The sequence below is a fragment of the Mesoplodon bidens genome (assembly GCF_964165515.1).
Source record: "Mesoplodon bidens genome assembly, chromosome: 9".
Lineage (NCBI taxonomy): Eukaryota > Metazoa > Chordata > Mammalia > Artiodactyla > Ziphiidae > Mesoplodon > Mesoplodon bidens.
In genome coordinates this window covers 101,532,439-101,554,716 of record NC_138166.1, presented here as the reverse complement: position 1 = coordinate 101,554,716, position 22,278 = coordinate 101,532,439, and the positions used below count along the sequence as shown (strand labels likewise).

The 22,278-nt window shown below is 52.6% G+C and overlaps 2 protein-coding genes across 8 annotated transcripts in view; one reads left to right on the top strand and one right to left on the bottom strand.

The window, feature by feature from the left end:
* Nucleotides 1–11,672, bottom strand: part of GALNTL5 (polypeptide N-acetylgalactosaminyltransferase like 5) — a 137,162-nt gene extending 125,490 nt beyond the window's left edge. For 3 of the 6 annotated variants that reach the window (XM_081244077.1, XM_081244073.1, XM_081244078.1), the window contains exons 1-2: nucleotides 11,362–11,672; nucleotides 6,832–6,907 (exon numbers count right to left, since the gene is read on the bottom strand). Coding sequence is in view for 1 of the 6 variants with exons in the window: in XM_081244078.1 (XP_081100204.1) it covers nucleotides 6,832–6,907; nucleotides 11,362–11,644 (359 nt within the window). In the remaining 5 variants the exon portion in view is untranslated. Of the gene's footprint in view, nucleotides 1–6,831; nucleotides 7,855–11,081; nucleotides 11,253–11,288; nucleotides 11,334–11,361 lie in introns of those variants that run through there. The other 3 variants (XM_081244076.1, XM_081244075.1, XM_081244074.1) reach the window with 3 other exon arrangements.
* Nucleotides 11,673–11,784: 112 nt separating this feature from the next.
* Nucleotides 11,785–22,278, top strand: part of PRKAG2 (protein kinase AMP-activated non-catalytic subunit gamma 2) — a 277,950-nt gene continuing 267,456 nt past the window's right edge. For both annotated transcript variants that reach the window (XM_081243576.1, XM_081243575.1), the window contains exon 1: nucleotides 11,785–12,655. In XM_081243576.1, coding sequence (XP_081099702.1) covers nucleotides 12,542–12,655 — 114 coding nt within the window. In that variant the 5' untranslated portion in view covers nucleotides 11,785–12,541. The remainder of the gene's footprint in view (nucleotides 12,656–22,278) is intronic.

The window sequence follows — 22,278 nt, the reverse complement described above, 5'->3', positions numbered from 1 at the left end:
GTGGCAGGTACCGGTATGAGTTACAGACGCTGCCTTCACAGCCTTCCTCTGCTCCCAGTTAAGTGGCAGGTACCGGTATGAGTTACAGACGCTGCCTTCACAGCCTTCCTCTGCTCCCAGTTAAGTGGCAGGTACCGGTATGAGTTACAGACGCTGCCTTCACAGCCTTCCTCTGCTCCCAGTTAAGTGGCAGGTACCGGTATGAGTTACAGACGCTGCCTTCACAGCCTTCCTCTGCTCCCAGTTAAGTGGCAGGTACCGGTATGAGTTACAGACGCTGCCTTCACAGCCTTCCTCTGCTCCCAGTTAAGTGGCAGGTACCGGTATGAGTTACAGACGCTGCCTTCACAGCCTTCCTCTGCTCCCAGTTAAGTGGCAGGTACCGGTATGAGTTACAGACGCTGCCTTCACAGCCTTCCTCTGCTCCCAGTTAAGTGGCAGGTACCGGTATGAGTTACAGACGCTGCCTTCACAGCCTTCCTCTGCTCCCAGTTAAGTGGCAGGTACCGGTATGAGTTACAGACGCTGCCTTCACAGCCTTCCTCTGCTCCCAGTTAAGTGGCAGGTACCGGTATGAGTTACAGACGCTGCCTTCACAGCCTTCCTCTGCTCCCAGTTAAGTGGCAGGTACCGGTATGAGTTACAGACGCTGCCTTCACAGCCTTCCTCTGCTCCCAGTTAAGTAACAGGTACCGGTATGAGTTACAGACGCTGCCTTCACAGCCTTCCTCTGCTCCCAGTTAAGTAACAGGTACCGGTATGAGTTACAGACGCTGCCTTCACAGCCTTCCTCTGCTCCCAGTTAAGTAACAGGTACCGGTATGAGTTACAGACGCTGCCTTCACAGCCTTCCTCTGCTCCCAGTTAAGTAACAGGTACCGGTATGAGTTACAGACGCTGCCTTCACAGCCTTCCTCTGCTCCCAGTTAAGTAACAGGTACCGGTATGAGTTACAGACGCTGCCTTCACAGCCTTCCTCTGCTCCCAGTTAAGTAACAGGTACCGGTATGAGTTACAGACGCTGCCTTCACAGCCTTCCTTTGCTCCCCTCCTCCCTCCCTGCCTCGCTTTTCCTCTCCTCACCTTGTTCTACAAAGAATAACCTACAGGGGGACCAAAACAATACAACAAGATTAAGTTAATTAAAAGTGAGAAGCCTGTCAGTGAGGACTCTTGCCTCGCAAGAGACAGAAATCCAGCTGTATCTTAAGAAAAGACACAGGGAGAGGGAGGAGGAACTGGTCTTAGGGACAGTGGGGACCAAGGCTTCCATGTTCTCCCCATCCTACTTCTCTCTCAGTGCTGTGTTCAATCTCTCGGGCTACTGTCCTTCAATCGGGGTCGGCTCCAGTTAGAATCCCAGGGAAGGGCTCTGATTGGCTGCCCAGGACTACTCCCCCAAGAGGGTGCTTATGATGGGCTGAGCAGGTGGGCAGGGACCAGAACACTGCGTCAGAGGGGCAGCCTCTACCCCCTCAGCTGCCCCTGGACCTTTGGCAACTTCGGAACAGTGCTTCTGGGAAATGAGCACCCCACTCCTCTGGGGTGGACGTCACCTCTGAGGGCAGGCCAGATGGACTTACAGGGCATCTGCCCAGGGAATTATGGACTTCAATTTTCCAGAGGAATTCAGGAAAGCAAACAGCACTGATTGTGCCACTGCCATGTCCCTGCTTTAGGGACTGACATGGAGAAAAGAATGGAACTAACTTTTTTTTTTTTGAGGCTTTAACGTTTTTATTTGGGAAAAGACTGAGTCTGAAGCTATAATGGTTCAATCTAAAGCATCCCTTTTTCAAGTGGAGTCAATTTATGTAAAATATTTTTTCTTGTCTATAAAAAACAAACAACAGTATTTTGATTATGAGGAAATACAGACATGTACTTTAAACTATCCAGTTTGCTCTATCACAAAAGAAATAGGATGCTCTTTCCCTGCCCCTCTTGCATCTCCCATGCATGGGCGCTTACACTCTCCCAGGCATTCTAATGCCTGCATTTCGAGGTGGTTACAAAGTTGTCTGCAGATACTCCACCAGGGAGTGGCCGAGGCAGGTCTGACTCCAGAGGCCGTTCTCCTCCCACCTCCCTTCCCTAAATATGACCGAAAACCCTAGTAGCCATAAAAAAACAAATCAATAGAACAAACTATACAAAAAGGAGACAATCTTGCATGAAAAAAGGGCAAGATAAACAAAGCCAAAAGGTCGATAAATAGACTGGGAAGAAATGTTTGCAACCCACAGTACTGACAAGGGGCAAATTTTTTCAATATATATGAAGGGCTCCTACAAACAGACAAGGCAGGAGAATGGGCAAAGAGCGCAGACAGATAATCACAGAAAGGGAACTGTGAAGGAAATACGAATGTGCAAAGACGCGTTCATCCTCATTCATAACACGAAAAAGGCACAGTAAAACTCCAATGAGACACCAGTTTCACCTAACAGATTGGAAAGTGTCGCGGAGTTAGAAACTACACCGTATTGGAGAGGGCCTGGGCGGACAGGCGTGGGCGTATACTGGTGGTGGGAGCGAAGATCCACCAACCTCTGAGAAGGACCGACTTCCTGCCTGTGGAAATGAACCAGGTACACACGGTCTGCCCCAGCAGCTCCCCTCTGAGCACGTGCCCTCAGACCCCTGCCAAACGTGTGAAGTGACGTACGTGCGAGCATTCCAGCCCTGGAAGCAGCCTAAATTTTCATCAGGAGGGGACAGCTCAAATGCACCTAATGTAATAAATAATAAATCATAATCACGACAAATCGTGTAACGTTTATACAACGGGACAGTATGCGGCTCTTCCCAAGGACAACGCGGCTCCCTGTCAGCAGATACGCACAGTCCTCCAGACGCGGCCCCGAATGAGAAGCCACACACGGTGCTGTCCCACTTGTGGGGGGAAACGTCTGCACGAGCCACCCTCCCACTCTCCCACGGGGGGCTGCACACCTTTCCTCTCTCCTCAAACCTCCCACACCTCTCCCTCCATCCGCTGGTAGCATCGTTTCCTATTCCTGAGGAACCCTGAAGCGGCCAGGACGACGCCACTCCCAGCCCGCAGGCCCCTCCTGTCCCACGAGGGGCTGTCCTCTACGGGCGCGCCTCACCCCTCCTGCCCGCCCCAGGATTTCACTCAAGTTTCTCCTTCTCTTTTCTGCATCCTCGATTCCTTCCCCTGACGGTGACAGGGTCATAACACTGGCAGATGAACATGCTGTAACATCCCCCTCCTTAAAAATGAGACAGCCCTCTCCCGACCCGCATTCCTCTCTCGCACTGCCCCGTTTCTCCGCTCCCCTGTAAGCGAAGCTCCCGGGAACAGCTGTCTGCTTTGTGCCACATCCACTGCCCTGTCCCTTGTGAACCTGCTCCACAGGTCTGCTGCTCCGGCCACTCCTCGCCCATGTCAAGGCTGCCAAGGGGCTCCATGTCACCAAACCCCACGGTCATCTTTTTTTTTTTTAACTTTTTTAAAAAATTGAAGCATAGTTGATTTACAATGTCATGTTAGTTTCAGGTGTGCAGCAAAGTGATTCAGCTGTACATATACATGTATCTATTCTTTTTCAAATTCTTCTCCCATTTAGGTTATTACAGAATATTGGGCAGAGTCCCCGGCGCTAGACAGTAGGTCCTTGCTGGTTATCCATTTTAAATATAGCAGTGTGCACCCGTGGTCATCCTGAATCCTCTGGTCACTCACAGAGCACCTACTGCTCCTTCCCTCCCCAGACGCTCCATCTGGTGGTCTCTGGATCCACCTCTCCTGGCTGTCTTCCGAATTCACGGCTGCTCCTTCGTGGACCCTTTGCTCACTCCTCCTTACCTCCCCAAACTCTACCCGGGGGGGGGCCGCTGGTGCAGTCCTGACACCTTCTCTTTGCTGTCTACATTCGTACCTGACTCTCTTCCCGTTTCATGGCTTGAAACGCCAGCCTTTGGTCGACGACTTCCAAATGCGTATCTCCAGCCAGATGTCTCCCCTGTCGCTCTGGGATTTTCCCTCAGGTGTCTGGGTACCCCACAGGCATCTCAGATTCACTACAGCCAAAAGCAGACTCTCCACTTCCCAGCCCCTCCCGGGAAATGGGATCGTTCCACTTGCTCAGGCCCCAAACTGGAGAGCCACACAGGGCACTCTTTTCTCTCAGACCCCACATCCAATCTATCCGCAAATTCTGGGGATTCTGTCTTCAAAATATATTTGGAAGCAACTACTCACCACCCTGCCGCTCCCCCCGTGGTCGGAGCCACGGTCGTCTCTGGCTTGAATGTCAGTGATAGCTCCGCACTGTGCCACCCGGGTCCCTCCTTTCACTCTTTACCACCTGTACACATGACGGCCAGGCTGACCCTTAAAAACTCAAACTCAATCTTGTCCTTCTTCTAGTTGACATTATCCCATCTCACTCAGATAAAAGTCCCCCAAACACGAGTCCACCGGTCCTTTTGCCACCTCTGGCCACACTGCCCTCCGGACCCCTCCTAGCAGCCTCCTCCCCAGCTCTGCACTTCATTCAGCCCCTCAGAGCCGCTGGATTTCTGCTCAACTGTTCAGGGTCAGAGCCGTAGTCGGGGCTGCCTGGCAGAAGCTGGGTCCGGGGAGGGAGGGTCTGCCTGGTGGAGTGGGAGCCACAGGGGAAAGAAACCCTGTGCAAGATGCTGCCCCAGGAAAAACAAGGGAAGACGAAATCCCTGGGGTCCTTCCTCTTCCGCTCCTCCAGACCCCCGTCTCCCCGCCTGTCGCCCACTGGCCAAACCTGGCCAGACACCAGTTGGCCAAAGATCCTGGGACTGCAGCTCCTGGCAACACAGAGCAGGCAGGCAGGACAGCGAACATCTAAGAGCAGAGGCAATGAGCCCCCAGAAAACACCCCCACTAGAAAGAGCAAGTCTCCAGACAGGCTGAAAAATCAGTCCCTGGTGAAGGAGTGATTAAACAACACAATGCTCTAGATGTATCCGTTCTTAGACTTGCAACGATAAACAGAAGATTTGGAACCAGCGACCCTGTCCTATGGAGATGCAGGGGCTCCTTGAAGCTCGGGTACGAAGAGCTGTTCTCCTGGCCTGTTTCTAACCACGAGAGTCACGGACAATGCGTCGGCCTCAGCGTGTGTGCCCTGGAGTCTTGGCTGTGAGCCCGCACTGCCCCAACCCTGCACTGCATGCCGGGGCTTTGGGAGAAGCTGGTGCACCCACCTCCACCAGATGCTGGGAAGTCCTGGACCATGGGTGAATACGCTACAATGGCAGGAAAATGTTCTCTGAGGCTGGTCAAAGAACAATGAACACTGTAATTACACTTTATTTTTTGACCTAGAGGGTAAAAAGCCACAGTGAGCGAGGAGAGGAAAAACAAGCCAGGCCTCCGGCACTGTGATGCTCTGGGGAGTGTGTTGCAATGAACTCAAATGAGCTGACGCACAGCGTTTTAGTCAGAAAATCTCTCTCTCCCCATCCTCTCCCAAGAGCTCATGCAACTCTTAGGAGTTATATTTAGGAACATTTTACAAAGTGCTGTTCTGACCCACATGGCATAAGGAGGGTTGTCAAAAACCACTATGTCCTTGAGAGCCTACTGCCTGTCCGTCCAGAGCCCTTGAGTGGAGCCTCCTGTGGGCTCTGTCTGTGCACCAAACGGGCACTTACTGATTACGGTATAAAGTGCTAAGGTACAAGGACGGGAATAGAGGCTAGCAAGGTCGAGCATGGGTTTAACTCTGGGTGTGGCTGGGCCCTCGTGGGAGGGACCCTCTGAGAGCCGGGATGACAACTGTGCATCTTCAATGGGGCTCAGAGGTCGGCAGGTCCAAGTCTGTGCACACCTACAAATCCAGGACGTGACCTGGTGCCCTGCTCCCCAAACGTGGCCAATCCCTAGGAATTGTAAATATATTTTTTCTGGACTCTTGTTGAAAAGCTGTAACTGGCGTTCTTTTTTTTTTAAGTATACCTTTCAGCACTTTTTTTCCCCCCTTTGGCCACACCACACAGCATGTGGGATCTTAGTTCCCCAACCAGGGATCGAACCCATGCCCCCTGCAGTGGAAGCGTGGAGTCTTAACCACTGGACCCTCAGGGAAGTCTCTGTAACTGGCATTCTCAAGGCCAGGTCTGGACATCAGCTGCAAGTCACACAAAGGGATGGTAACGACGGTGCTGGTAAGCGCCCTCCCGTACACGTTCACGTTCAATTTGAACTGCAATATATGAACTTTGGGTCCAGTCTAACAACCAAAGTAATTTTATTTGTTGGGAAATTTCTACAATTAATGTGCAATATTTAATCACGTCTGAAATAAACGGGTGAGAGGTCAGGAAGTCAGTCATGAGCCATAGTCCGATAACAGTGGTATTCCGAATTTCCCAGAGTTCATCTGTATGCTTCTGGCATGTTCAAAGCTCAGAACTAAGTTGAGAACCAACAGACACAGACCTCTAGTCAAATCCTGCAGCCCAGGGAGCCCAAACCCATTACCCAGATAGGTTATGCCAGATCACCGGGACAAAAGTCACATGGGAAACTCTGTAACAAGCAGCCATTGGTGGAACCAAGGACTTTATTCCCAGCTAATGCTGTTTATGTGTTGATTACCCTTTGTCAAGGAAGGGGGCATAATGGCTGGGATTACCTATCCTTTTATCTAGCAAACCGACCCCTCCCCCTGCCCAGTGCTGGGTGGCCACACATACCCTGCTTGCTGAACTGCTGGGTGTGTGTGCAGGCACAGAGCTGGTCAAGACAGCAGGCTACTCTCCAGAGAAAAGATGGGAATGACACGTCTGCCCTTGGGAGAGTATTGCCACGGAGTTTACCTTTACCTTAATCCAAAGTACTTCTTAGATTCCGTGATCGGGACTGCCTCATGGTCCACTGGTGTTACGGGTGAAGAACAATCTGGAACACAGATAAAGAAGTGGCTTGCGTGGGTCCCCCCCAGAAGATCAAAAGGGACCCAGGAAAGGGCTGTCAGGAGAGGTGCTGGTCTGGAGCACCTGCCTCCACTTCTCCCCATGGATGGGTAGTCATGGTTCCATTTGCACCAGGGAGCACAAGCTGTCACAAGGTTACACAATCAGTGGCCAAGTTTAAAGGGAGATAAAAACTGGAATGTGACCCTCAGTCTGGCTTTCATGATTAGATAAGACCCTCCTCGCTTGATAGCCCATCAGCTATCAGAGTGCTTACAGAGTCCTGAGTCCAAGCCTGATAGTTTCCTTTTCCCAAGAGTTGCTTTTTTGCACAGAATTGAGTCGCTGGTATCCTGACTACGTAGACCACTGTTTTCCCCTCAACTCTACGTCACAGGCACAGAGACCAAGGCAGTTAAGATGTTCAATCATTTGTCCAAGGTCACCCTGACAGAGGTTCCTCGATAATGCTGTCAGCCTTGTGCAAAGCTTTTAAAAAGGAGGGGCCCCATTTTTTAAATGTCGTTCCAGAGGACACAACACATTAAGATCAATGGACAGAAGTTAAATGGCTTACAAAGCACTCTGACAGCTAGTCTCAGTTTCCCTCACCTGTAAAATGCCTAGGAAAGTTTTCTTAGGGGGTTTTAATAGAAATTAGGTAAGATAATTAATATGAACTACCTAATATAATGTCTGGTATGTAACAGGTCATCAAAAAGTTAATTCCTTTCTTCTTCCTGACAGTGGGACATATCACCACTGAATATAGGAATTTACCAGACACAGATGTCTCTCTACAGACCCTTGTTCGCCAAGATTCCTTCTAACTGTAACATTCCAAGTTTACAAGGCAGGCTTTAAATCTATGAGTGCAGCACAAATTCTAAGACTTTCTAAGTTGTCAATGCTCTACTAAGATGACTCATGGTTTCCAGTCATTTTCATTTTTATGGGATATTAATAGACAAAATGGAAAAAAAAAAAGGGGGTGGGTGGGTAGGGACCAGTTAATCTAGAAAACTAGGCTAAGTGAAATTCATCCTGTAAATTCTTAATCCAGGGCTTCATTTACGTTGACTGTTGTACTCTGTGTATTTCACTTCTCAACTAGATTGCAGGTCCTCAGTGCAGCATTTTAAACGGTCTTCTCTGAATGAAGTGCTGCCCTGGCTGGGGAAGAGGTGGCACCATCACAGTGCGCCAGTGTGATGACCTGGAGCCCTGGGGGTACATCAAATGTCCAGGGGATGTTAGTCTGGGGTGTTAGTGGTGGTATAGCAATTACACCAACACCTGCGTGGTATAAAACAGGGCTAATAACATCCTCTCCCATAGATGTATTGAAACACCCCAGCAATGGCACCGAGTAGGTGCCCTGTATCGGTAACTCTATGAGGAGCCTAGACAAATGATGCCCCAAATGGACACATCTTCAAAACACCCCCTTCCCCTGAGAACCTCTGTCTTAAACCATCTGTGGGGAAGGACAGGGGTCTTTTGTTTGCTTGTTTTAAATGCTCAATTCATCGCGAAATGATACTTTTGAAAGGTTCAATTTAAAAAGGGATTCCTAGAGCAATAAAATTACACAAAGACGTACAAAATACAATCGGGACAAAATACATGTCCCCATTAAAGAGGCCTTGGAAATCTTCTAAATGCCACCCCACTCCTCTTACAGATGGCAAAATGAAGTGCCTTGCTCACAGCCACACCACAGATCAGTGGCAGTGCTGGAAGAGGACTGAACTCATTCTCTTGGAACGTGGAAGCTGGTTCCCTGACAGCCCATGGTCCTGGCTAAACCCTACTTCTCATCCTTCCATCGATCAGAAGGACAGGGCCACACTAGGGTGAGGCAAAATGAGGCCCTTGCCCTGGGTGTGAAAGTTAAGGAGTTGCCCCCAAATCAGTCATGAAGATAAATAATATTTCAATGCAATATTTTGTATAGGCAAGGCTATGCTGTGATAACAAATAATTATCAAAATCTCAGTGGCTTTAACCCAATTCAATCAAGTCCAATTCAAGTTAAGTTGCCCTCCTCCATCTTACTGGGTGCCACCTGAAACATGTGGCCTCCAAGATCATGTGGCCTTCAAGATCATGGCGGGAGGGGAAAAGGGAAATGGGGCAGACATACTAACTCTTCATTGCTTGACCCAGAAATACTACTACTAATTCTACTCGCATTTCATTGGCCAGAATTAATTACATATTCCTATCCTAACTGCCAGGGCACTGGAAAATGTAAACAATCATATAGATATTTGGTGACCACTAAGAGCCTCTGCTTGATTTTGGGGAAAAAAATTATATCTATAAACTTCATTTTATACCAAAAAAAAATCATAATTTTACATAAAGACGGGATTGGTAACTGTGCTAAGCTGAGCAATATTGGAGCCTAAGGCAAAAGGAAAATTCAGTAATGCTGTCTTTATTCAAAATTTTTCTATTTTGTTCAGCATATATTTGATTGCATTAGTTTTGCAAAGGGAGTCATAGGTCAGGGCATTCAGAAACAGTAGATGTCAGGGGTCATTATAGAGATGCTGTGGCTTGGGCATGCCACATTTAGCTACTCGCTAACTGTGCAGGGACTTCCCTGGTGGTCCAGCGGTTAAGACTCCGTGCTTCCAATGCAGGGGGCCCGGGTTCGATCCCAGGTCAGGGAACAAGATCCTGCAGGCCGCAACTAAGAGCTTGCATGCTGCAACTAAAAGATCCCATGTGCTGCAACTAAGACCCAGCGCAGCCAAATAAATAGATAAATAAATATTTTTAAAAAAACAAAACTGTGCAGCCAGGTGAAGGAGAGAAGGGGTTTCGGAGGGCATCCCAACGCAATGTGCCCCCTCCATTCTAAGACTCCACTGCTTGGAAGATATATGATGAATTTATTAATACTTTTTCAGGAGGAAAAAAAATGGTAAACTTCTTCTGACCCCCATCTATAAGAAACACCCAAATTAAAAAAAAAAAAAAATTAACATGTGGAACCCAAAAACAGGAGAGGGCTCTTGAAATGCAGGCAATATGGTAAAATGTTTTGATTTAAGATTCCCAGGCAGTAAAGTCTGCACTCCAACAAAACAAACTCAGAAAACAAATGAATTTTATTAATGAATGATCGGGCATATTTACTCAAATCAACTGACAAAACTACGTATTCTAACAATCGCTAGACGAGGCCCTTCAACCATGACAGGCCTCAGGCAAAGCGTTCAGTGTGAGAAACAACAGCGGGCTTCCTCATTCTGAATCCGTCCCAGGAGGGGCCTCCCCGTGGCTCCCGGACTTCCCCTCCTGGTTCTCCATCTCTCCTTTTCAAACCCGTTCTCAGCAAATGGAGTGATCTGGATGCCTTGGCAAATAATCATTGTGATAGGGACTAAAACATTAAACTGAAGAGATGAAATTTAAATTTAAATGACAGCTGGGGAGTCATTTTGAATGGGTAAGGGTGGGCTTTATACCACATCACACAGGCTGAAGGTCCACCCTTTTCTACTTCTAACCAGTGTTTCTAGCACCCTGAGTCTCCTGAAATCCTCCTGCGGGCAGCCAGTCAGAAAAAGGTCAAAGCGAGAAATTCCACACCTGTGGGGCAGGGATGGCCACTGGGTTTTTGAACCCAGGTGCGGTCCCCTCCAGAGCACTGCGACCTTGTGTCCAGAAAGCACTACCCCAGGACCAGGAGGGTCTTCAGTCTGGCTCCATTCTGGACTGGAGAGCCGGGAGGAAGAGGAAGACAAACCCACCAGAAACCCACCCCTCTAAACCACGGCACCACCCAGACCGCAGGACTCGGATGGGAGAAGGACACAGGGAAGATGGCTGAACCAGGGTTCCTCCTGGCTGGGTGGGGGGCACCGCCTAAGGGGCGGCCCTGAAAGCGGGCTCACCCTCCTCCCCAGGAGAGAACTGTGCGAATCTCTGCACCTGGACAGGAGTGAAGGCCACCTCCTCACAGACCCCAGAGCGTTCCCAAAGCGACCTGTGTCCCGTTCTTTCTCGGGTGGCCTCCCTGCCCCACTGATTACGGGGAGCAGCAGCGCTGACGTCAGCATTCAGGGCGCTCGAGTGACTTTTGGGGCCACTCTATCCTCAGAACCTAGAGCAGGAGTGGAGGCGACTCCCGACCGAGCACTCACCTTACTCCCAGCCAGGCGGGCAGGGGGCTGGGGGGGGTGAGAATCTCGCCATCCTGGGGCCCACCTCGGCGGGTGGGGGGCGCACCGCCACCCGGGAGAACGCCCCACCGGCCCTTGGCTACGGGCGGTGCCATACGGGCAACGCGGGGGCTGATACCGTGGCAGCACGTGGGGGACTCGCGCGGGGTTTACCGCCCTCTCCTTCACCTTTTCTTCCGCAGTCTTAGGAACCCCGCGTTCACGGCGGCGCCGGGCTGCTGACTCCGCGCCAGACACTTACCGCCGATCCCCTGGTGAACCTGAGCAAAGCTGGGTGGGGTGGGGTACGGCGGGGTGGGGGTGAAAACCCGCACTCCGCCCGCTCTCAGTGCGCATTCAGGTCCGCACGCCGGCGGGGAGGGCCCCGGGCCGCGGTTTTCCGAGAAGCGCGTGCGGGTCAGCGCGCATCCCACCGAAACCCGCGCTTCCGCCGCGGCCGGGTCTGCGGGGCACAGGGCGCGTGTGCGTGTTTCAGGGGGTGAGGCATAAACAGACACTAGGGGACGACATGAGTCAGAAATCATCTCGGAGCGAGTCCCGCGCCGCCGCGGCCGCAGGGGGCGGCGGGGGTCGGCGGGCGGAGCGGGAGGGCGCGCCGCACGCCGCGCACTTCCTGTTCGAGGCACGCCGCCGTCCACCGCGCCGCGAGCCTGCGTCGGTGCCAGGCCCGGCCCTTCGTTGACCCCTCGGGCCCCCGGGCCGCGGCGAGGCGGCGGAACGAACCGGGCGCCTGCCCTCCGCTCCCCGCGGGGCTCCCGCACGCCCTCCGGCCGGCAGGGCGGCCGCCAGAACTCGTGCTCGCAGTCGAGCTTCAGCCCAGTTGCGAAGTGTGTTAGCGCTTGCACCTCCTCTTCCCCTCCTCCCTCCCTCCCTCTCGCCCAGAAAGGAGGACGGACCTAGTTCCAGGCTGCGGGCTGGTTTATTCTCCGGTGGAGGGTCATATAAACATACAAACCGTCCGGCTCTCGCCACATTTTCCACTTAGGCATAGGCATAGGAGGGCTGCTTCCCAAACTGCCGTGTTTAATTGCACCTGCCTTTCTGATTACCTCTGGGAATCTGGGAGGAGCCGAGAGGGTGGAAAATGTTGCTTCGCTTTGCAAAAGGAAGAAAACTTTGTCACCCAGCGGAAGACCTCTGCCACGCGTAGCCCGGCGAGAGACCAGAACCAGGACAGCCTTTGGCTTTGATTTCGCATCCGAAGAGCCGGTAGGAGGAAGAGGACACGTGAACTCGGCGCTCCCGCCGACCGCCACCCCAGCTCCACCTTCCCTCCCCGCGGAAGTCCCCACGCGGTGTCTTCAGGGTGCAAGGACAGTAAACAGCGCGTGCGGCTCGCGGCCGACGGCTGGGGCCGGGCTGGGAAGGAGACGACCGAATTCCAGGAACGAGTCACCCGGAATTAACTTCTGGTTAAAGTTATGGGAAGCGCGGCCATGGACACCAAGAAGAAGAAGGATGTTTCCAGCCCCGGCGGGAGCAGCGGCAAGAAGAACAGCAGCCAGAAGCGCCGTTCGCTGCGAGTGCACATTCCGGTGAGTCCCACCCCGCCGTCCCCGGCCCCCACCCTCGCGTCGCTCCGACCCGGCGCGGAAGCGGTTAACGCGGGACGCCCCGCGCGCGCCGTGCGTGCCCCTCCTGTCACTTCGGGCGGCTTGGGGAAGGGTGGAGGCGCAGGGCCGAGCTGGGCCGCTGTGCCCGGGCTCCATCCCTCTTCCCACCCACGTGCGGCCGGGGCTCGGCGACCATCTGCGGCGGGGGCGGGAGCTGCGGGGCGGGCTGTGCGTAGCACGGGATCCCGCCGCGTGCGGGCGCTGGGGCGGGGGCGGAGGGGCGGTGCGTAGTGTTGTTTTGTTGAAAAAGCACAGTGTGGACTGCGCTCTGGAGAGGTGGAGCCGCGCGCCGCTGCCCGAGACTGAGGGGAGGGGCGGTGGGTGGGGACAGCGGGGGAGGGGGGCGTTGGCTGTGTAGCTGCGCCCTCAAATGGACCCCCCCTGCTCCCCAGTTTCCCTCGGGTGACTCTGGGCGGGGGGCTGGAGACTCCTCTGCAGCCGGCCCCTTTGCCTGACCCTGGGAGCACCTTTCAGGCCCTTGGGGGCTCGGGACTGCCTAACGCGTGCGTGCAGGGCCCTCGCGAACTTCAGCCCTGACCATGCCGGCAGCCGGGCCCGGACTTTGGCGACATCGATCGGTCAGCTGCTTGACTGTCCAGCTGGAGGGAACGGCGGGCGGGGTCGTGCGCCCACCCTGCGCTTTGCCTGCCCAGGTAGCCCGTGGCCCCCGAAGCCTTCCCTAGCCTCCCCGTGGGGGGACGTGCGGCGCAGCCCTTACCTGCACCAGAAGGAAACCCCCAACTGGGTCACACCCGCCATCCTTCACCAATCAAGTAAATGTACACACACACACACACACACACACACACACACACACACGCGAGGGCTCCATGGAAAATGCAATTTTCATCACGGATGAGGGTCTTGGGCACGGGTTTGGGGTGCGCGGTGAGACCCACCCTCTAGGGCTGTCTCCAATGACACCTTGTTAAAGACACCTCCTTAAAGCTAATCCTTCCTGACAGCAGCATGGGGCCTGGGGGAGGGCAGCTGGTCACGCACTTTCTGCTGCGAACCTCCTTAGGCACTTCACTCCTGTGTTTGTTGACCCCAGCTCCTCTTTCCCAGGCCTGTGTGCATACATTGGCCAGGAAGGGTAGGGAGTCCCGGGAGCCCCAGACATCTGATGGGTACTTTAGGCAGCAGCCCCAAGTTGGGAAGGGTGGCCAGTCCTCCCTGGCAGGGGAGAGCTCAGGGAGCAGGCGACTGGACCCCTGCGTGCTGTGTGACCACCAGGGTGATGACCCACATATGCAGGAAGAAGCATTCCTTTGAGTAAACATTCTATATGCAACTGAGATATTCCTGTTTACATTGCTGATGTGAGACATTTTAAGCCATGTTTGTAAATAAAAAGTTAGACCCGGGCTTCCCTGGTGGCGCAGTGGTTGAGAGTCCGCCTGCCGATGCAGGGGACGCGGGTTTGTGCCCCGGTCGGGGAAGATCCCACATGCCACGGAGCGGCTGGGCCCGTGAGCCATGGCCGCTGGGCCTGCACGTCCGGAGCCTGTGCTCCGCAATGGGAGAGGCCACAACAGTGAGAGGCCTGCGTACAGCAAAAAAAAAAAAAAAAAAGAGTTAGACACAGGTACTCCTAACCTCCCTCGGCAGTCATCACTTGGCTGAGCCATTTAACCACTCAGCTTCTCGCATTTGTCGAACAGATAGTAATTCTGCTTTGCCTACGTTTCAGGGATGTTGAAATACAGTAACTCGTGGGAAAGCTCTTACTAACACAAAGCGTTACGTGAATGCATGGCTAATCACATCCACCTCAGAGCACCTAACTTAAAAGAGAGAGGAAAGAAAATGACATTGTCCAGTGCCCAGGCCATATCGTATTTACGTTTGGTGAGGCCGGTCTCACATAGGAGTATGTGTGGGGTGCTCTCCAGAGGGGGTGTAGGACAGAATCCAGAACCCGGAAAGGGACTGAGCGGCCAGGCTGTGAATGCGGAAAAGCCACGATATAGTCGGAATACTCCGACCAGCCTTCCTGCTGCTGGTGATGACTTTGGCTGATTTAGACAACGTTCTTGGCGTGATGCAGCCCTTACAGAAAGTTCTGTTCACTCAGTTATTCCACGACATGTGTGCTGTGCTGCTTGACGGTGAGATCCAGGGGGGAACGAGAGGGGCTCTGTCTCCAACCTCACAGGGCTTGCATTTGCTGGGGGGGACCGGGGGGCTGTTCTCACTAACCAACTAGGAATTACCTGTTGATCCTTGTGCTGGGCTGGGTGAGAGTTACACTCTAGCTGGGAAAATACAGCATTCAGACAGATGTTAGCAGATGACCCAAAGGCACAAGGTCACCAGTACAGGCAGTACCTGCTTTCAGAGGGGAGAGAAGGGAGCGGTGGCAGTACATAGACATGTTCAGAGAGACATTAGACCCAGAGGTGGTAGGCAGGACAGAGACATGACAGGGGTTACCCCTGCCAGGGAACCAGCTTGAGCACCCCCATGGAGTCGGGGAGTTGGAGGACTGCTTCCAACTCCAGGGAAGAGCCCCTTTTCATGGAAGAAAGGGTTTGAGAATCAGAGTAATCAGAAATACATCAAGGCCAGATCAAGGAGAGCCTTGAGGTTGGATTGCATGATTTAGCAAATAAAAATACTAAATGCGGGCTTCCCTGGTGGCGCCGTGGTTGAGAGTCTGCCTGCCAATGCAGGGGCCACGGGTTCGTGCCCCGGTCCGGGAAGATCCCACATGCTGCGGAGCGGCTGGGCCCGTGAGCCATGGCCGCTGAACCTGCGCGTCCGGAGCCTGTGCTCCACAACGGGACAGGCCACAACAGTGAGAGGCCCGCGTACCGAAAAAAAAAACCAAGAAACTAAATACCCAGTTAAATTAGAATTTTAAACAGTGAACAACTTTTTAGTATATGAATGTGCCAGGCACCATTTGGGATAAACTTATACTAAAAATACTCATCGTTATCTGAAATCCCAGTTTAACTAGCGTCCTGTATCTTCTCTGGCAGCCCTCCCTGGAAGGTAGGCCCGGGGATGAGGATGTCCCCTGAAGCCACTGAGAAGCTACAGTAGACGCTGTTGGTGCCCTGCCCGGTGTGCCCGTAGCCCACCCAGCGTTCTCCGCAGGCTTGCTGGACAGCTCCGCTCCACACCACAGTTTCTCACTGTGTCTTTCTTGCTCCTGAAGGAACCCTCCTGAATAGGGGCAGTTAGCTCAGCCTGAGTACAGGCTGGGCTGGAACTGCTGGGATTGGGATTATGCCCTAAGGGGCAACGCTCAGGCAGGGAGGGATGCAGGTGGGACTGCTCCCCAGCCTCCCCATCCCTGGGGGTGATGGTTCTGACATGGGTTCTGCAGGATGCCTCGGGGTCGCAGCAGGGCCCAGCCCCTGCTGCCCACAGTGGTGGTCCGACCATCAGTAATGCACCCTTCCTGGCTGTTCTGGCTTCCCCGCCTCGCTGGCCCTGCTCCCTGGGATAAATGACTGGATCTAAGTCGTCGTCTCACTGTTTTGGGCGGGGGGGGGGCGGATTTAAACTAAGAAGCAATTAAAGGTGATGAAAACAACGCTTTGTGAGAACTAGCCTGGTGGCAGCGTGCACCAGGACATTCTGGATTCTAAAGAATGACTCCTGGGAGACGCTGTGGCCTGGCAGTCCTGTGGGTGGGGTCATTTGGTGGCGTCCAGTGACACTCACAGTGATGAGGCCTCCTGGGACCTCCCGTGTCCAAGCAGCTTTTGTCTTTTTACGGAATTGGATTGTGTCCTTTTTGGACACGATTGGACTCTGTCTCCACCCCCGTATCTGGTGCATGAACAGAACCATGACCAAGGATGTTGGGGGAAATCATTGCAAACCTTCATCCTAGGCTCTGATTATCTTTAACCATCTTCACTCTGCCTTTCTACCAATAGCGCCTGCTGTGCCATGAGCCACCAGAAAAGAGGAATCAATTTTAGGGGATACGCTAGGGACTTGGGTGACAGCGGGTATTGGAGACCCAGAGTTACTAACTAAAGTAATTTATTCATTGAATTCTATTGTAGGGAGAATGGCCCTTGGGCCTAATGGAGGGTGTAACCTTGCTTGATTTTAGTCTCAGTTTGGATCACCTTTATGGGAAACCCTCTCGGATCTTGTCAGGGGAAAGAGAAGGAGAGAGAGGAGAGGAGAGGGGAGGGGAGGGGAGGAAGAGGAAGAGGAAAGCCTGAGTGCAGGTTCCTCTGGGGTTGCACTGGGCCTTTAAAAGTAGCGAGATGGGCGCAGTGTTCAGAGTCCTGGTGAGTTGGCACCTCGCCTGGGTTCTCTTCCCTCAGCCTTCATCCGTAATGTAAAGCGGGAATAATCAAGGTGGTGGGAACGCTTTTAGAGGATACCTCATTAGAAGTCTAGCTGTGTGTGGCGATCTTGCCAGAGAAGCCGTTGCTGGGAGTAAGTACGTTCTTGCCTCCTTTTTGTCCGAGAAAAATTATTTTCCCTATTAGTGCTGAAATTTATGTATCTTAGACATATTTTAGTTGATGGCTGTTGGCTGGGTCGTTGACTGTATTGTTGGTCTCTGGAACTGTTCACAAGCCAGTGACAGAGCCGGAGGCCAAGGGGGCAGGGAGGGCTTTGGAGAGAAGGACCCACACAGGAGCCTATGGGGACACTGAGGCAGCTGGAGGGGGTCAGACTCGATCCGAGGTAGTGGCCCTATATTTACTCCTGGCAGAATGCACAAGTCCCCAGGCCTCTTGGGAGAGGTGCTCCAGAAATCCTTCACAGTCCCTGGAGACAGTCTAAAAATAGAGCTAGGGGCAGCTGGCCTGTCCCAGAAGGTTGTGGAGCCACAGCTTGGCTTGGGCCTGCCACTAGGGATGCCTTTGCTTGTGGTGTCTCCGGAGGGAGGCCTCACGCTGCTGGAGGCCCAGCGCCTTTCACCTTGGCGCTGGGCCGGTGACCAGTAGCCTCCATCCACTCAGATCCGCTCTGCTAGGGCAGTGCATGGGGCAGGGGCGCATTGCCCAGATGTGGGTGAGGATGGGAGCTGTCTTTCTGCCCCGGGGACTGGAGGACCCAGTGACAACAGTGCTCGCTGCCCAATACACCATCGAGACACCCTGGACTGAAGCCTCACTGAAGAGAAAGGGGATGCTGGGTGGCACAGTGGGGGGGGGTGTCAGTTTTGACCTTGGCCTTGACCTCGGTCAGTTTGTACCACCTTGAGCAAGATTTGTTGGGTTAGGGTTTAGGGCAGTGTTTTTCAAAGTGCAGTTCGTGGACCAGCTTAAGCAGAACCACCTGGTGTTTGTTTAAAATGTAAAATCCTAGGTCTCAGCCCAGAACTGCTGAGTCAGAGTCTCTGGGGAGTGGGACCTGTGGTTCTTTGTTTCTGGTAAGTTCTCCAGGTGACTCCTGTGCCTACAGGGGTTTAAAAAACAATTGATTTCCAACTTCCTCAGCGTAACACTGATCCGTTCTTCTGGCCCCGTGAGTTATTCTATCAGTCTGTCCATCCACCCATCTAAGTATCCATGTGTCTATCCATCTATCCATCTGTCTATCATCTGCACTTTTTCAGCTGTCATTGAGAAGAGAGATCCTTGGCTGCTGACTGTTAAACAAAGGTGGAATATTTCTGGCTCCCAAATAAAGATGAATGTCCAGATAGGCCCTCAGCCTGAGTAACCCAATATGGGCCAGCCTGTTAGGCCTCACTGCAGTGTTTCTTGTTTTTTTTTTTTTTTTTTTTTTTTTTTTTCCTTTTTTTTTTTTGCGGTATGCGGGCCTCTCACTGTTGTGGCCTCTCCCGTTGCGGAGCACAGGCTCCGGATGCGCAGGCCCAGCGGCCATGGCTCACGGGCCCAGCCGCTCCGCGGCATATGGGATCCTCCCAGACCGGGGCACGAACCCGTATCCCCTGCATCGGCAGGCGGACTCTCAACCACTGCGCCACCAGGGAGGCCCTGCAGTGTTTCTTGACTTAGCCCTTCAGTGGTTTGGTGCATCTTGGGTGCCCTGAGCACAGGTTCTTAGCTGCTCCGCAGCGTGTAGGATCTTCCCAGACCAGGGCTCGAACCCATCTCCCCTGCACTGGCAGGCAGATTCCCAACCACTGTGCCACCAGGGAAGCCCTCTTGTGCTAAATTCTTAAAAGAAGTGATTGTGTGAATCCTTCTACGAAAAAACAAAGATTTTTATATATGTATGTGTCTTCAGGAGTTTTACAAAGGTGCAGAAGTGGTCTTCCTATAGCTCTTTCTAATGATATTGACCCTCAATAAATGTTAAATCTAAAGTATGAACCTATAACTTAGTAAAAGGTGTCTAAGTTGATGTGGCATTTGAATACCTACAGGAGAAATTTGCAGAAGGGCCCAGAGTATGATACTGGGACCTTCAGGAGTCAAGGTACTCAATGATGGAGCCCCTGGAACTCTCCTGTGGCTCCGGGGTTTATAAATGAGGCCTGGATGCCTCTCTGCAGCTCGCAGAGCACAGCTGACAGTGCATGGGCTTCCTGCAGCGTGGGCATTGCACGTTGGCTGAATGCCAGTTAAACACAGTCCAGTGCTGGGCTGGGGGCAGTGTGGGCAGGCAGAGAACAGATTTAGGGGTCCCCTTCCTTGAAGACTCTACCTGCAGACCATGCACAGACCGCTGTGGACCAGCTCACGTAGTGATCTAAGCAGACCACATTCAAATCACGTGGATTTGCAGAATCACGTCCAGTGACTTTGGGCGTACGTGCAGGCTGGATTCCCTGTCTCGTCCTCTTGTCCCCACTTTACAGATGGCCCAGCTGAGAACAAGTACATTCCCCGTTTCATGGTTGGGTGACACTTTATTCAAGTGTAGCCTCTGCTGCCCTGTTCCCACTCTCCCCCAGGACCTGTCCGTGGAGGGTCCAAGATCCTTGTGTAAACCAGGCTCTGAACACTGCATAGTGGCCTAATGATAAATGTGACCATTTACATTGGGGGTCATTATTTCACCAAAAGGACATCACTAGTGCTGAGGTTCCAGAAGCAGAAGCAGCAGCCCAATACAGTGTGTGTTCAGTATTATATCTCTCCACACATCATAAATGCGTTCTGGTTCTCAGTGCTTCACAAGTATCTTTCCCTGCCTGTTTTCTTTGAACTGCCCTTCTGAAATAAAGCCCGGCAAAACGATTCTGTTGGTGATCTGCACTCAGGGGTTTCCCTTTAGACCTAAGTATGACTCAGGAAAGGACTTGGAAGCACTTCTTACTTGCCAAGCGCTTTTCACCTGCTCACACTTCATTCACTTAACTTCTGCGTCAGTTTGTGTCCTCTGAAACCATCCAGACAAATAAATGTGCTCTTAAAGGATGCTGTTTCTTGCCTATTTTCTTCTACTTTTCCTGTCTTGGTATATTCAGCTCACTGCCAGCGCCGTCTGTTTCTGGGCAGTATTTCACTTTTATGGGGCTACTCAGGTCACCGAACAGGCCACAGACCCTTGGAAGAGCTGGGTTAGAATCCAGCCCTCTTTTCCTCCATTCTCCTCCACCCACCCCCCTCTGACCCAGAACAGTGAGTATGAGCACATGTGAATGCCTGTGACTCCCAGTTCTTTCCAGACCGTAACCAGCCTGTCTTGATATCCCAGGACAGCGAACCAAATGTCAGAATGTGGTCAATGTCTTTAAAATTTGGGACAGACAAAGGCCGATGAAGTGCTGCGCAGCCGAGTTGGAACCGTCCTTAATTTGCTTGGTCAATTGACTGTGACCTTGCTGTCAGATGGGCAGAGCCACATGGGAGTGAAGCTATATCCCCAAGGGTTAACCACAGGGAATTCTTAGAGAGACCCCACTGCAGGGTGTCTGCAACTGAACCAGAGGAAATGGTTGAGGGTTAATCAGCCAGGCTTCCCCTCCAGTGGAGGAAGGTTTCTCACGTGTGACTGGTTTAGCCCTGCATCGGAATGGTTAACCCAAATCTCATCTCTTTGTTCCTCTACCTACGTTGAAAATAATTTGATCCCTGTCCTTTCCTTCTTGTTGACAGGAAGCCCTCCTCTGCCAACTCATGGCTTGTCACAGACCAATCAGATATCATCCAGGCTCTGGGGCTCGTGCCAGGGCCTCTGTGTTTTGATATACTCTGACCTGGCAGCGAAGTTGCTGATGAATGTACAACAAAGACCAATTTGCTCTTGGTCACCCCAGGAGTCCAGCCTTTTTTCCATGCGGCTGAGGCCGGGTCCTAGCCGTGGGAGCCGCGCAGCCCTGCCGGCCTCCTGCGGGGGCCCGGCGGGGACTCGGTGCAGAGCCAGGCGCAGGTGGCACTGGGGTGACCTCCGCTGGTGCTGGGGTTGCAGGAGGAAGGACGTGACAGGGCTGGAATTTTAGGAAGGGGGGCCCCAACTACTCAGTTTGTAAAGAAATGGAGAGCTAGGTTGCTGGGACCATGTTTACAGCTGGGCACCTTTAAAGCTGGGACTGGGAAACGTGTCAGCTCATTTATGTCTGTTTCCCAGGTACTGTGCTAGGTGTTGAGGATACAAAGGTGAATAGGGTCATGGGCTGAACTGTGTCCCCCAAAGCTATGGTGAAGTCCTAACTTCTGGTACCTGTGAACGTGGCCTTATTTGGAAATAGGGTCTTTGCAGACGGAGTCAAGTTACCACGAGGTTAGGCTGGGCCCCTAAACCGGTATGACTGGCGTCCTTATAAAAAGTGGGGAATTTGGATACAGAGACACAGAAGGAAGATCATGTGACGACAGAGGCAGAGATTGGAGTGTTGCTGTCATAAGCCAAGGAACCCTGGGGCTACTAGAGACGGGAAGAAGCAAGGAAGGACCCTCCCCTGGAGGTTTCCAAGGGCGTGCGGCCCCGCCAACACCTTGATTTCAGGCTCTGGCCTCCAGAACTGTGGGAGAATTTCTGTAGTTTTAAATACACACGGTTTGTTTGTGGTACTGTGTTACGGGGGCCCCAGGGACCTCATACGACAGGCTCCCTGCCTGCACAGCACAGCTGGGGTCAGTGATCATTCCGGTGTTGTTCCCTGGCCCCATTCTTATCCACGGGATATTGTGTAATGAACACCCTAGCAAATCAGACGCTGCTCGACAGGTAGTTTTGTTCGTGGTGGCTGTGACCGATCGATATTACTGATGATCAGATCTGGGACGGCACGTTGTCATCAGATTTAGCTAATACTGATGGAGCACTTGCTCCAGGTGCCAGGTGTGTGCGTATGTGAGCTGTCTCTGTTTATCTCCAAACTAACTCTGTGAAATACTATTATTGTCATTATCAGTGTTATTATCCTCATCACAGAGAAAGAGCTGTGTGTCCACAGCTCACAACTATTCTAATCCAACCTGCCAAGAAAGTTCTGGTGTTTAATTGTTTTTTGTTTTTTTTTTGTTTTTTTGTGGTACGCAGGCCTCTCACTGTTGTGGCCTCTCCCGTTGCGGAGCACAGGCTCCAGACGCGCAGGCTCAGCAGCCATGGCTCACGGGCCCAGCCGCTCCGCGGCATGTGGGATCTTCCTGGACCGGAGCACGAACCCGTGTTCCCAGCATCGGCAGGCGGACTCTCAA